The sequence below is a fragment of the Haliotis rufescens genome, unplaced genomic scaffold (genome assembly GCF_023055435.1).
Source record: "Haliotis rufescens isolate VD_foot unplaced genomic scaffold, xgHalRufe1.0.p SCAF_17, whole genome shotgun sequence".
NCBI lineage: Eukaryota > Metazoa > Mollusca > Gastropoda > Lepetellida > Haliotidae > Haliotis > Haliotis rufescens.
Genome location: NW_025963857.1, coordinates 28,203,882 through 28,220,396, shown reverse-complemented (window position 1 = coordinate 28,220,396; position 16,515 = coordinate 28,203,882). Strand labels below are relative to the sequence as shown.

The window sequence follows — 16,515 nt, the reverse complement described above, 5'->3', positions numbered from 1 at the left end:
GTCATGCCTATATACATTTGGGTCTTTGTCTACATAAGCATTTAGACATACAATTAAGAGCTAAGGACATTGCTAATTCTGAATTCTGGCATGAAGTACACGTCATAGCAAGCTGTGATCTTTATTCATACTTTAGATATTCGTAATGGAGATCTGTAACTGAAGTTTACCGTAATCTTCGGCAACTCTCACCTCCTGACCAGTTGAACGTCATAGTGCATTCAGATGCCATTGTAAAATTCCAGGCTGCCCCTCTTTCTGTGATGTTTTGACGGATGAAATCTATTGCGTTATAATAATCTCTGTTTGCTGATATATAATATGTACATGTTGTAAAATATTTACGATATTTTAAACGTGTAATTCGAAGCATATGCAATGCAATGTGAACATAAGTGCGGATGCACGAAGGCGGTTATAGTCATAGTTATACTGCGATGGATGTAGGGGAATGGTAGGGGGGTGTATGTATGTATGAAAGCACGAATACCGATACATGAGGGCGGATATAGTTATAGTTCGAATTGGGGAATGGTGGGAGGTTGGATTATGTATGAAAGCATGCGCATGGATCCATGATGGCTGACGTAGACATAATGGTGGGGAAAGAAGAATGTGATGTGTGTGAGTGTGTGTGTGTGTGTGTGTGTGTGTGTGTGTGTGTGCGTGCGTGCATGCGTGCATGCGTTGTGATACGAGGGTTGGCGAACATGTTGTCAGATGATTGTTTGAGTAAGTTAAGTGGTTGAGGATGTGGCAGGTATGAGTATTGATACATGCAGACTTGGGATTGGGGGACTGGGTGTGCCTGTACTGAGGTCTTTTGTTTCACTCACTTATAGTGTTTTCTTTCACTCAAATACTGTTTTACGCATTTTAATGACTGCAACTGTAGTGACTCAAAGGTCATACTGGCCGGGCATTCAACATATCTACCCCAACTACATACGTAGCCATTTTTATGGTGTACAATTCTTCTTCTACCTCACACACACACACACACACACACACACACACACACACACACACACACACACACACACACACACACACACACACACACACACACACACATTAATTGTTTAATAAATGTATCTTCGAGAGTCAGTAAGAAACTAGAAATAACTGCCTTTGTTCTGTAAACCTCACCAAGTTTCAACTTTCGCCTCTTCCTTTGTGGACTGAGGTTTCACATTTGTAAAATGATCTCTCTTATCTGTCTGTACCATCAACTTAACTGCCCTCACCCCCTGCAGTTTTCCCGTCCCATATTGCCAAGCAGGTGACCCACAAGGAGGAATACCGCCCTCCCTCAGTCCAGTGATACTGTGCCTTGCACAATATGTTGGGGATACGTAGCCTTGCTGTGGGCAAACATTTTGTAACAATTTGGCAAACTTTGATATGTAAACAGCAAATATTATTCAGTTTTATTTCAACAAAAACGGACAAAATCGGATCCTACTTATTTTGTGGATACCATAACAATAAATCAAGCCAATAGATCGTTTGAGCTGGCATGAATATAAAAAATAATTAGCAAGTCGATAGTCATAATTCCCTCTGTTGGTCCCACGTGAAATGTTCTTCATGAATAGAATAGATGGCTGATAGACGTTCCACCGAATAATATCATTTGCTAACTTCAACTGTCTTCTAATTTCCATGAATGTATGTTACATAGTTCATATGTTCATGGGCTTCTTCACTAAATGTATAGTGTGGAGGACTACTTCACTTGAGGATAAGTAACATAAATAATGATGATAATTATGATAGTATTGCCATTATTATTCCTTCAGATTATTAAAAAAAAGTTATTATGTTTTCATAGAGAGAAAGAGGTATGGAGATTGTGAGATTATTTTTAGCATCGGATTTGTTAACATAATTCTTAAAGATATTATGTTTTGTTTGTTTATTGTTAAATGCTGCACTCAGCAACGTAAGGATATTTAAACATTACATTTAGGTTCAGTTGTATTTTTATATTTGTATCATTTTGCAAATGTTACAGAGACCTGATAAGGGATATATAATAATGTATAGTCGCTATTCTTAAAGTAAGAATATGTTAGATTTATCAACCAGAAATATTGCACACAAGAGGATAATCATATTTCATGACACTATTCAACGTCGAAGTCAATGATATTTGTGTATGCTATTGCTACATGACACGGATACGTCATGATAAAGCAATTAGAAATTGGCATTTGATGATATAAGATAGCTACGCGATAAATCACAAAGAACAAAGAAGGAAGCGATATTTATTTCACGATAAAACATTGTTCTATCATGACGTCATTTATTGAGATTCGAACATGCACTCGCAACTTGAAAAGTAAAATTTGTAAATTTGACCTTATTTTTAAGAGGTATGTGTCTAGTGAGTTGTTCCCAATAAATTTTGCTGGAGAATCCGAAAATGAGAGTGATATGACAATCGGTATTGGGAGAAAAGGTACAGATGATTGACGAGAAAATTGTGAGAATATGCGGGACCAAACTCAAATCCTAAAATGGTATTATCTAGCATGGCCGCTGTCGGATTCTATTCAAGGAATCATCATTATTCAAGTACGGGTAAATATTGTAAAGCGTGTATTGTTTCCTAATTTAACACCCTAAAAGAGGCTGTACGTAATGTTGATATCTCATATAGAAATAAACGAGTCTCGGTCGTTGTTTTTCGTACAATAAACAACTCCCACTCGTCGTTTGTTTCTTAATAACATGACCATATACACTAACATTATATCTTTTCATGTTTATCGGTCAACAAAAGCGACATAAGCATTTCCATTATCATGAGAAACCCTTGCGAATTTTAAAGTAGCGCCAACTGCACCATTGCGACAACATCAGGAGCATGTTTCATGATTCATCATAATAAATGATGACATTGGATGCTCGCAAAAACGCGAGCTCATTCCGATCCACTAGTTGCACCCGCCACAAACACATCCAAAGGCAAGCCAATCGTTCACCCGAAAAGGCAGAGAATTGCATCTGATATCATTTTTGTCATTGATACGTCAAACCTGGAAATGCCGTCTACACGTCCAACACAAAGCCCAAGCCAGGACCCAAATCCTTCAAACCCGGCCAAAGTTCTGTTAATTACATACATTTCCCCCTAACCTTAAATAATCTATACTAGTTCTGAAGTAAATCGTATTTACCCGTATGAATCGTCTTATGTTATTTATTGCCGATAAACAGAATATGCACACTTTCTGAAAGTACTGTGTGATAAGTCACGCACCAAACCTATACTCTCGATATACATGCTGCTCTTACTTAAAAAAGAATATTGGGTTAACAAGATACGAATATTAAAGTACCATGCTTTCCTGATGTGCTCTCATTCTAATTTGAAATAATGGCATAAATAGTTACCACTCATCTTTCAATATTTTTCAAGTTTGGGTTAATCACGAACATATGTACAACATCTTTACTTACTTATCTTTATACTTAAAGGCATCAGGTTTGTCTGTCATAAGACCCCGAAACAAATATGTCCAACACAGCCCAATATTTGGCTCTTGGCTCCTTGTTCTTATATTTTATAAGTATTGTTTAAACAACTGTTTTTTTTCTGTAAAATATGTTCATTTCAGAAATTAGATGTTATTCTAGCATTAGGTCTGTGGTACGTTTACTGCATCAGCATTACATTAAAACGATATTACATTATATAAATCCATACAGAGGAAATGCTTAACATTTATGTTCTAAGGAAGAGTGCAGGACGACTTGCTTTATACATATAAATGTGGACATATATGTATGGACATTTGGATGATACAGATATACCTCCTTAAAGATAGTGTTCGTAGATGACTGTAGAAAATGGAATAATTATGTGAGTAATCGGGTTAATACCACGTTCAGCAATATTTAGCCATATTGCGATATTGGTTTCCAACATACAAGACGGACCATGAAATTATGACTTGAATTTGGACCTGGCTTTCTGGTGTGATGTAACACCCCAGAATCTCCGGTAGAAAAAGGGCTCAAAGCACGAATTAAGATCACGAGATGATACTGATATATGCATCTCGACATATATTTGCGTAGTATTACTACCTTAATTCATCAGTATATATGTATTTTGCAAAAAAGGATATCATAGGATCGACGCTGACATGCGCATATAACCTATTCACCAGTGCTGTAATATTTCATTTCTTCTGACACATATCGACACGAGAAATTAGATTTAAATTTAAAAGGAGCCCGAGTGGGATAGAAATTTGAGTCTGAACCTGTTGAACAAGGCTTGTTTCATTTTGGGCTATAGCATTGCCGCAAGGCCTTGGCGGAAGGGAACACCTGTTTGCACCCATCAGATACCAATCACAACTTCTCTCTCCAAACGAAAACAAAATACGATAAATGTCGGAAGTGTATCCTTCTTATTTTCTATTTAGATACATGTTTTAACTTTAAAGTAATTATATGTATCTCATGTATTATTGGTATCTGTTATGCTGGTACCGTTTTGTTGCCATTGTGTAGCTTTTGTGGAGTTATTATGAATATCAAATACATGCCTTGAAATATGGACTTGTGAAAGAACTCATCATTGAATCATTTGCATTTAAATTAATGCATATACCATTTACTTGGCGTGTATGGACATATTATCCATCTGCTTAAACACACTTATTATGGACATATACAGAATTTCATTGTACTTTATTATTTAAAAAAATACCCGTGAAGATCCGGGTTAGAATAGGCATTCAACAACCCATACTTCTACGAAGGCGACTTGGCTCGCTGACTTGGTTGATGCATGTCATCGTATCCCAAATGCGTAGATCGGTGCTCTTGATGATAATGACTAAATGTTTGGTCCAGACTGGATTATTTACGAACCACCGTCATAGAGCTGGTATATTGCTGAGTGCGGCGTTAAACAACAAACAATCAAACAAAATCTATATAATTATTAAACACCTTCCAACAATGAGAAATTAAACTTATATTTTCTAAATATTCTGTTATTTTTATAACATAATTTGATTCATAATTAAATTATTGCGTTGCTTTCTTCCCTGTCATTCAATGTGCATGTTCAAACCCCTAAACTTTTAATATTTCATTTTTCATAAATGGCTACGTTAGTGCGTTGCCTAGATCTCTCGTTACCTACTCACAAGAATAGATTAAAATAATTTGTTTTACAATCATATTTCTGTTTATCTAATTCATAATACGAAATTGATAATTCATATATAATAGTATAGATCATATTCGTGTATATCACTATCTGATGCTAAGGTTTTATTTCAGAAAATATAATTAATTCAAAATGTAGAAAAATACACAATTTGCCATTATTTGACTTTTAAACTGTACAAAGTATGATATAATGATCAGAATACCTGTAACGGGTAGTATTTAAGAAAGAAATATTTGTCGAGAAGTCCCATTTTTCAGATATGCCCTTCAGTAGTATTATTGCATATCTCCAGAGAGAGGTTTACATTGTAGTTCTCATTATTTGTGGATAATTAAAAAAGCAACATAGAAAATATATATGCTACCATGACGAAATAATACAGAGTATACATAACTCGCAATTCTATATATTCAGCAAACAGCCCAAAACCGAAACTCCACAACATATCCGATTACACTGATTAAGGCTGTCCCAGTTCTCCATGCGATACTGACGCCCGTTCGTCTCCCAGACCATACAGAATAAATTTAAAAGGAATCCAGCTCAAGTCTAGAACGATTTGGCAAGCCTAGATTGCCTTAATTCTATCCATGAAAGTAAGCATTAATAAAAAAAAAATATTGTTCTTGTCTGCTTCAGATTATATTTTGTAGATACTTATTTTAACTAGGAAAATTGTACTGACACCGACGCGGTCCCTATTGAAGCTATCCATAAGAATTTCGAATTGCCGTCCATTGTTCGATGTCAATACATCGATGACAAGTGAGGATATCATAAAGTAATCGTTGATGCCGCGCTACACTTTGATAAAAATTATAATCAAGTTGACTGGTGTGTACATTACTACAGTGAACATGTACATGATCATGCCCTAATAATCAAATGCCGTAATGTCAAATACTAATGTATTATTGTGTGATGAATTTAACTGGATCAGTGGTTACATGTGATATTAATATTCCATCAATTTCTTTCCTGGTTGGTCCATCCATGTCTACAAAATGAAAATAATACAATTAAAATGGAGCATAGAACAATTCTTAATTTCAGGCTAGAGCTAGGGAAATCAAGACTTTCACAATCATTATAGACTTGAGTTGGTCTCATGTTTTACATTATTCTCTTGGGTCAACGTCACAGCTCATACCATACACTAACAAGACCAGCTTGCCCCCCGCCGCAGCGCCTGGATTTTGGTTATATCATCTAACATGGCCAACTCTGCTCTTAAGTAAACAAGAACCTAATCAGCGAGGGGTCCTTTGTCATCCCTATGTGGCTGCTTATGAAAATTTGATATCTTTTCCCAAAGACCTGGTTAATAATATATTTTCTGCTGAATATTCGAAACAAATAGAGTGAGTTGGTACTACATGTACATATGTATACGGTTCTATTTTAAATGACTGCAGCGCTCCATTATGAAAACAATTTGTTTTAACGCCGCTCTCAGCAGTATTCCAGTGATATATGACGGCAGTCTGTTGTATATGAAATATATGCAAATTGAATCTTGAATCTTGAAAGTTGTAACATGTCCGCAAATAAGTATCACATGCAGTATACAGTATATCAACTGCAATATACTGTATACATCAGTATACAGTGTGTCGCGAGCTCTGTGCTGGGCTGGAGCACACATTTCCTACACCTCTCCCTTCGGCAAACACATCACGAGGGTTGCAACGAGGTCACAGGTCAGGCGTGCACTCGTCAGTTGTCTAATACGGTCAAGAGTAAGATCTTCCGGAAGACCACTGCACTGGAGGTATGTGGATTATTGAGGAGGTACTACGTGTTTGGAACTGGGAGTTGAACACTAAGCACTTTTAGAGAAGAGCTCACAATAAAACGTTATGGACTCGCGGACGGACTTGTGTTTTCATTTCAAGACGTACATTTATCAGGTTGAACTTCCTAACTGTAACAATAACTGAACTTTACGCCTTTTATACACATTTGTGATGGGGCGACAATGCGACAACGAGACATATTTTGACCTTGAAAATGTCGCGTTACGGCATCGTCGCCCTTTTGTAAAATAAAGAAAAGGATTATCAAAGAGCGACAATGCGAAAAACGCGACAATGCGACAAATGGCCAATTGTCGCGCTTTTGTTAATTTTGACACGTTTTGCTTGTTTTTGTAAAGGCGTCAATGCGACAATGCGACAACGAGACAATGTCCCTTCCATAGTAATCCGTGCAAATAAAACTGAGTAATGAAATAGAAGTCTGACATGCCAGTTAAAAGATAGAGTGTTGCAGCTTCTGATTTCATAGATCTTCAAGAAGGGTTATCAATAATGGGATGGGTGATGAGTTCAACTGCATACGCTGTGATTAACAATAATGCTCCGAGTCAATACATTTTGTCAAATGTATTACATGTATTACGTGAATGAACATATTGTTTATACTCGTCCATGTTTTTGACGGACAAAATAATTTACATGCTCGGTAAAACTGAGGACGGGCATCATTGTGTGTTTCCGTGCTTTGTTCAGGTGAACAATTGACTTGTCCTTGCATGTTTTGTGACGGGTGCCACTTGTGTGGCAGGATACGCTCACCTTTTCCCGAACACCCATTGGATGACCTGAACCACTTCGGTTTTTATCCCACATCAGTCTGATACACCATGATATAACTGAAATACTGAAATACTGTACAGTTGAAAATGATGTTTAATGCGATTACCGTAGTGTGTTACTGCAACTGTTCATATTTTGTGCAGTGATGTTATGTAATATGTAAAAGAAAGCATATTCAATTATCCAACTGATTTGAATAGAATATACTTGCGTCAGTGTATTTTGTTAACGCCCCAAATCGTAATTTAAACACATAAAATAACAGATCACGCATGGTGCCTTGACTTACTACTAGATTTAATGGGCCACCCCGGAATAAAATAGTTCCCCCCAAAGCGAGGAACATATGTTTTAGTATGTTTACAAGAAATATATTCCAAACAATATCCTCATTAGATGAGAAGATCTTTTGCAGAATTACCTCAGTAAGTCAATTACAATGACAGAGCGTCGTAATACATTTACATCAAGTACAATACGTCAAAATGGCCGACACGATAAACGTGACGGGAGATATTTTCGAAGTTGTTAATTAACCTGTGGCTATTTCAAGCCTTTGGCATCACTGATCAATTGGCCGATCATTGAAAGGTGATTGTGAAGATGTGTCAAATAGATACTAAGGTAAATTCATAGATATCTGTAAATTGTCACTGCGATAGTTTGGATTTTTTTTCGTGTTTTTTTCTCTCTGGGATGGGTTGCAGCGAGGATATCCTTAAATGGGCTTGCAACCACGCTTCTGTATGAATTCGTACCAGGGAATTCCAAGGGTTTTCCCCAGGAATGTGGAAGAATTTAGTGTTTACGCCTTTTCAAGAATACAGTCACGTGAAGAACGTCATGTGACCGACCTCGCGCCCAAGTCGTATATCTTGCAAACTTCACATTAAAAAATTAGTTATTGTTATAACCAAATGAAACACAACCCATTATCCGATAGGGGTAACTGTACATAGCCGTTACAACAATAAACTTAGTAACATTGTTTGGTTTGACTTCTTGGCGCGTGTCTGAATTCCATTAACATGTAACATATCCTAAAACTAGCTTATCAGCAAATCTCGCTGCACTGCGCGCGACAGATACTAGAGCAAGGCATGCAAGAAATACGAAACCTAAAGCTTCCGAAAGGAAGCCTTCGACATCACGTGCGTCGGTGGACCAGCGCCATCTGATTGGCCGTTAACAGTTGTACAAGGCGGAGCAAAAAGCATCGTTTTTCCGTCCATTTTACGCTTGAAAAACTCGACCCTTTTCTGGACACTTTCTAGACGCTGACCAATTAATCAATTTTAATGAATTTTTAGTCGTTTTTCCGTCCAATGACCATATACGGAAAAAAACGACGTTTTCGTGTTTGCAGTGTACCATGGCCTTTCTTTAACAACACAACATCCGTGTTATACCGTGGCCAGCCCTCAGCCCTGATCTGAACCCTATCGAACACTTGTGGGATGAGGTTCAAAGGCGTCTGCAAAATGTGCGCCCAGTCCCTACAACTGCCGATGAACTACGCACAGCTGCTCTGGGTGTGTGCAGGAAGATCCCTAGGGCCTTCACAAATCATCTGATCCACTCAATATCCAGGAGATGTGTGGCAGTGATAAATGCTAATGGTGGTCACACCAGGTATTGACTGACATTTTGAGTATTGACCCGAAACTGTGTAAGCCCTTAGCATTTGAAAAAAAACAAATATGACATCTGCCCTTTAGTCCTTTAAACTGTCTTCAGTCAATATTTTGTCAATCTTGGCCTATTAGTATTTCTTGTCTTTACTGTTGAAAATAAATAACATATATACTGCACACTTGACTTGCGTTTCTTTTGCGTGTGAGTATATTTTCGAAGAGCATTGTTGTATATGTCATGTGAATCAGTCCTCGGGTATTTTGTTTTTAGAAAACACCAGAAATGTCCCTCAGTAAGGAGATCTGGTTTGCATTTGGTCACGTCCAATGTATTACAATTTGTAATTACCTTTTTTCTAGATTCATTTTGGTCAACAAAGGAGTCGGACGATTGAAAACAGATGGACTCTCCTCGACACGGGTCAATACTACGGTATCTCACAGAGGCGTTGTCACGTGGCTTACTGTGTCCATAGATACGAAATACTATGCGAGAACTGTCCATAGATGACATAATCACTACATGTAATTGTAATCAGTGAACAGGATTCAGACTTGATACTGAATACATTCGGGGTTTATACTACATGTCACATTACGCTTCGTGGTTTTGGGGTCTACACTCTCACACTACACCATGTGCCTTTGGAGTCTATTCGGGATGTGACAATAGTCACTACAATGCAATCTTGAATAGTACTATCAACTACAAATACTTCGTTAATAATTGAAAATTGTCTGCCATAATAGTCTGTCTAATTTTGGCATGGCAAGAAAGCAGCAACACTTAAAACGTTTCTATCAACACTAACCGTGCAGATGTTAATTAATTTCTTACAATCTTATAGGACATAGTGTTATGATAGATTTACTTAGATAACCTTAATCAGTTTTACTCATTTCTCAATCATAAACTTTCGGGGACTATACGGGATGTCACACTATACTGTGTACCTTCGGGTCTAAATGGAACACCACATTATACCGTGTACATTTGGGGTCCATACAGGATGTCTCATTACAATGTATGTGCCTTCAGGTGGAAGTTAATGTATATTGTATAACAAAATGGAATTTCTGGCAAGTTATTTCGTATTATCCAGAGTATAATGTAAAATGATGTTACATCAATGGTTAGATTTGATTATGGTAAGAATTGATTGAGTATTTTGATAGTTCGTGTGGGTTAAGACAGGATAGTATTCTTATTCCTGTACTTTTTTCTTTGTTTATCAAAGTTATATCTTTGGTAAGTTGATTCCATGATGGTGTTTGTATTACAGAGGAAACGTTAAATATAAGTGCCCTATTGTTTGCCGTCGGGTTGATACTTGGTGCAGATAGTGTTGTATAATTACAAAAACGCCTTGGTGGATTATATTTATACTTTTATAAATGGGATATGGATATTAATTCTGAGACCAGTAACATTGTTGTTTTTGAAAGGAGAGGCACTTTATCAAAACATGAGAAATAGTTTTATAATGGTAAGCGTATGAAAACTGTTAATGCCTATAAATATTGGGAACGTCTCGTCATTCCGAAATTAATTTGGCCCAAGGCCTATAAAACCTTTATGACAACAAAGCACAAGAAAATTGTTCCAATGTTAATGCAGATCTGGGGAAACGAAAATTGTAAATTTTCTAATAAATTGTATATTTATATACTTATTCTATCTGACACTATGCATTTCTTCTTATTCTTCGATCCTGGTGTTGAAACGTCCTAGAACAAAGTGTCCAGCTTAAAAAAACACCAATCACCCTAACACATCCAATACATCACCAAGTCACCACTGTGATCATGGGTCACACATCACTGCGATCTCGTGTCACACGACCCATGCGACCCGATCACCTGACACATCCGGAACCCTCATTTTCAATCGAGAGCGTATGGTTGGGTGGGCGCTTAGCGTGTGAGATTGGCTAAGTATATTTATATACATTTTATTAGAAAATTTACAATTTTTTAAACTTATCCTATCTCACACTATGCCTCCATGATGGCCGAGAATGTGCAATTACTATGCAACGCAAAGGTGGAAGCCACCGTCCTCGTCTCATGCGGATTAGAGGCAACTGGAAGTGGTAGTCGCGCAAATGTGTAGGCCCTGGGGATGATAGAGTGCAGCCAAAAGGAGATGGTGGTTCGAGATACCTCTGAAGTTGCAGCCGACAATAATGAGATGAAAAGACACTTGCAAGAGCGACGGGAGGTCTGAGATGCCTTCAAGTAGATCTTTAGGGCTCGGACTGGGCAGAGTGAGAGGTCTTCCAGTTCATCAGGTCCTAGTGTCGAAGACAGCGGTGGAAGGGTGAACGATTCAGTTGTCCTGGGAGCTGGTTCTTATCAATAAAGTCACAGCGCAAACCCAGCAAGACTTTACCATGTCGATGACGTATAAAACGAGCTCTACCAACGTCTAAAGCATGAATCTCACAAATACGAGCCGCAGTAGCCAGAGCGAGGAGGAAGACTGTCTTGAACGTAATAAGTTCAAAAGTCTGATCATACTCATGGTTCATACTCGACCGAAGACATGTGACGGAGAATGATATTGAGATCCCGTGCTGGAGGTCTAGATCGGGATGATTGGTCCACAAGGCGGTATGAGAGAATCAATGCCTGAAGCTCCACAACAGAGGAAACCCTAGCCAGTAGTCGTGGCAACGACTGAATTAATAGCTGCCAAGTAGGTAGATAAAATCGAACCCTTCCTGGTAGAGCGCAGATGGAGGTTTTCAGCTATTATCTGAGGAGAAACATTCGCAATCGTCCTTATGGAGGAAGGGCCTGAGGAAGCACTGTTGTGGGCGTAGGTGTAATTGACCCCGCAAGGTGAGGGCTTGTGCCGACGTCAATAGTCTGAGGAGTTCTTGCCACCGTAACGGATGTCTGAGAGTCAATGGTACATGACTCTGTATATTTTCCCATCTGTCTAGGGGTACAAACGTCTTTCCCGCCTGAGTGTCGAAAAGGGCGCCGATAAATTGGAGACGCTGAGTCGGGATCGTCTAACATTAATCAAGCAGACTAGTTGATGAAGTAGCTTCCTTGTAAATTCTAGATGTGTCAACAGCGTCGCTGAGATAGCATGAGCCTGGATACAGTCGTCTATGTACGCCTCGAATTTTTTAATGTGCAGCGCCAGGCAACAAACAAACACATATTTATGCAAATTGTGTGAATGGTGGGTGTTAACGGTAGGTCAGGAAATATTTAACCTTTCCGCTAACACCTGGTGTCATCACTGATTTTCAGTGATCCACACACCGCTATTTTGCCATTTAGGGACCGACTATTGGATATTTGAGGACCGTGTGCGAAATACGCATCAGTCGGAAAGCGCACGTTAAATCTCCAAAGTAAGTAAGTAAGTAAGTAAGATATTTGAGGGGAAAAAATAATTTATTTTTGTTAAATATCTTACAACAATGTATTTTCTTTTTGGATGGTTTGAAAACACCATTATTTTTTTTTCAACAGTCTGAAGCATACTTATTATTTTCAAGCATTTTCGTGGTATAAAAAATAAATTAATGAGATTTCAGTCGAACCCTAAACATAAAAGAAGAATTTACAAATCAATAGCGTGTTTGTCCACCTCTGGTTCTGATGCAAGCAACACATCTTCGTCTCATGGAATGGACCAGGCGTCGCACAAAGTCCTGTGGGATATCTGTCCATATCTGCTGGAGCATGTTTCGAAGTTCCTGGAGTGTCTGTGGAACACGTGGTTGACGTCGAAGGCGCCGATCCATCTCATCCTACATGTGCTCGATTGGTGAGAGATCAGGGGAGACAGCCGGCCAGGGGATGACATCCACGTTGTTTTGTTGAAGAGAATCCTGAACAAGTCGAGCAATATGAGGCCGGGCGTTGTCACGTTGAAAGGTAATGCCTGGGCCATGCCGACGCAAAAACGGTAGAACAACAGGGCTGATGATCTCGTCGCGGTAGCGCAGTCCATTGAGATTTCTCTCTACCACTATCAAACGGGTCCTCTGTCTTGCTGTAATCCCACCCCATACCATAACGCTGCCGCCCCCGAACCGATCTTCTTCCATGACACAATGATTGACGTAACGTTCACCTCAACGTCGGTATACTCGAATCCGTCCATCGCTGTGGCTGAAGTGAAAACGAGACTCGTCAGTGAATAGAACTTGTCCAAATTGCATGGCCGTCCAGCGTAGACGCTGTCTGCACCACTGTAGACGTGCTTGGCGGTGGTTTCCTGTCAAAATGGGACGTCTGGCGGGTCTTCTGGCGATCTGCACAGTACCCTGCACATCTGAGGCGATGACGTACGGTTTGTGAAGATATTCGTCAAAATATATTTTTTAATGAAAATTCTTTGCCTCTGCATAACGTGAGTGACTTCTGTTTTAGGCCACTTTTAGCAATATATCAGCAATACCATGACGGGGAACACCAGAAATGGCCTTCACACGTATCCATTTGGGGAAGTGAGCTCTGGCCTTTGGGTAAACGGATTAACGCTTTTACCCACGAGGGAAGCTTTGTGTGTAAATTAATGGTTGGACTCGCATTAAAGTAAAGTGTTAGAGGCCGCTGAGAAACTGATACTTGTATGATAAAGAATGTCTCCGACAGTGTACACTCTGGTATAGGGCTTGTGGAAATATCATTAAGCAGCCAGACCAAATAAGGGCATTATATTAGGTTAGTTATTATTGATGATATCATTCACAGACCATTCTCAGATCTTAAGTGTGCGAAGAATCAAAAGTATATCGTGAGATAGTATTGTGGATAAATTGATGACTGATAATCATTTATGTAAAAACCTTTTTACAAGGGACTTGTAGTGCAGTTGAGAACTGACTCATTAAAGGTGAATATTCCTGCCCGCAACTAGAGTGAGTGAGTGAGTTGGGTTTAACGCCGCTTTTAACAATATTCCAGTTATATCGCGGCGTGTCAACTTAATGTGGGAGGAAAGCCCGAAGTGATGCAGGTCTCAGACGTTTACCACTTCGGTGAAACCCACGAGAACGTGTATTGTGCTGACAAACCTAGAAACATTATCGGGGCGAACCGGGATTCGAACCTACAATCAAAGGTTTCTGGCGTGCCCAAGGCACTCAACTCTACACAGCGAATCGGCCCGCAACTAGAAACACAGAACTGGTGTATTATGATTACAATAAAGTATTTGAATAAAAGTTATTGAGTGTAAATACTTTTATTATTGCTTCGTTGTTAATTAAATTAGAGATAAACGTAAAAAAGATCACAAGATCACAGAAATCCTCTTAGAAAGATAATGCTCACTCAGTTGTACCTGAAGAAATTGTGTTTGTTTGTTGTTTAACGCCGCAACTCAGCAAGCAATATTCCAGCTATATGACAGCGGTCTGTGCGTAATAGAATCTGGACAAGACAGTCCAATGATTGACATCCTGAGCATCGATCCACGCAATTGGGATACGATGACATGCATCAGCCAAGTCAGCAAGCCTGACCACCCGATCCCGTTAGTCCCCTCTTACGACAAGCGCAGTCGCCTTTTATGGCCAGCATGGGTTACTATTCTACCCCGGATCTTCACGGGTCGAAAGAAATTGTGAAATGAAGACAACGATATATTGAGGTTAGAATAATCTAGACGCAGTAACGAACTATCCACACCTCAAAAATATTGTTTAAATTTTACTTAATTAACTCGGGACAAATAATACGTAATTCCTTGTATGCGTAGTTTGTGGGTTTTACGTGTGTTATGTCGCGTTTTTATTGAAATTTTGTGGAGCTCTTACTTGCAGCTGGAATCAATACCACAACTAGTTTTTCGTTAAGTAAGAGTAAATCAATTGCATCCGTTTCGACTGTCATTACAGTGCAGGTAAATCATAAATATGTAATGGAATGGCAGTAAGTGAGTGAGTTGGGTTTAACGCCGCTTTTAACAGTATTCCAGTTATAACACGGCGTGTCAGCTTAATGTGGAACGAAAGCCCGAAGAGATGCAGGTCTCAAACGTTTACCACTTCGGTGAAACCCACGAGCACGGGTATGGTGCTCAAAAACCTAGAAACATAATCGGGGCGAACCGGGATTCGAACCTACAATCATAGGTCTGGCGTGCCTTAGGGACAAAATTCTGCACAGCGAATCGCGGCGCCCTAGACGACTAGGCCACACGTGCCCCCGGAAAGGCTGTGAAGTAGATACATCAATTTGCCAGGAATAATGAATACAATCTGTCCATATATTGAACGTGTCGTGATGATTACAAACGAAACCTGTTTATACTGTGGCCGATGTAGTTTTGCATATATTTGTTTTAATTTCATTTTAGATGTTTTAACATATATTTATTTTACATAACTATAACGAAGTATATCTGACCTGTTTTACCTTCTAATTTCCCCATGGCCAGAAGCTTCATATGCTGATTGGTCAAGCTAACACCTATTGTTAAACTGCATTCTTTTGATTACACTGCATACTCTCTCAGCACATGAACTGACAGAACTGCTCAGACCAGCAAAGGATAAAGAGATAATATTGAATCAGGTGAGTTAAATGGTTATAATCTCTATCTTATGTTGTATTGAAATAATACTGTATGTTTAAAGTGTTATATTAAGCAAACTACATGTATGTTATCTAATATAAATGTTGATTATGTCTAATTATTTAAATCTGCATAAGATAAGCTAAACAACCAAACGTTATCACTAAAATATATTCTATCACTTCAATGAAATATGTGTGAAATTGTTTTACTTCAAGAATGTTTTAAAACGCATTGTAATATACAGATTCAGAGGTGATACATGCAAATCATTGGAAATAAAATGTGTGTATAATCTTGTTCAATATATTAAATGTTAAATGGTGTTTTAGTTTATGTATTATTTATTCAGATCGATGAGTATGGTGTTGCCATACGTGTGGCAGTTGGGATCCACACCCTTGTATCACCCACAGGGTATGCATTGTATTATTTATATTTGTCTGAGACTTAAAATGTAATCTGAATGGGATGACCAATTTAATGTAATATTATAGTATCATTAATTTCTGTCTTAAAGTATTGTATATA

General features: G+C 38.6%; 1 protein-coding gene across 1 annotated transcript in view; it reads left to right on the top strand.

The window, feature by feature from the left end:
* LOC124138617 (beta-1,4-galactosyltransferase 4-like) overlaps positions 1 to 11,109 on the top strand; it is a 55,715-nt gene extending 44,606 nt beyond the window's left edge. The window contains exon 7 of the mRNA XM_046505353.2: positions 9,795 to 11,109. Coding sequence (XP_046361309.2) covers positions 9,795 to 9,945 — 151 coding nt within the window. The 3' untranslated portion in view covers positions 9,946 to 11,109. The remainder of the gene's footprint in view (positions 1 to 9,794) is intronic.
* Positions 11,110 to 16,515: the final 5,406 nt, after the last annotated feature.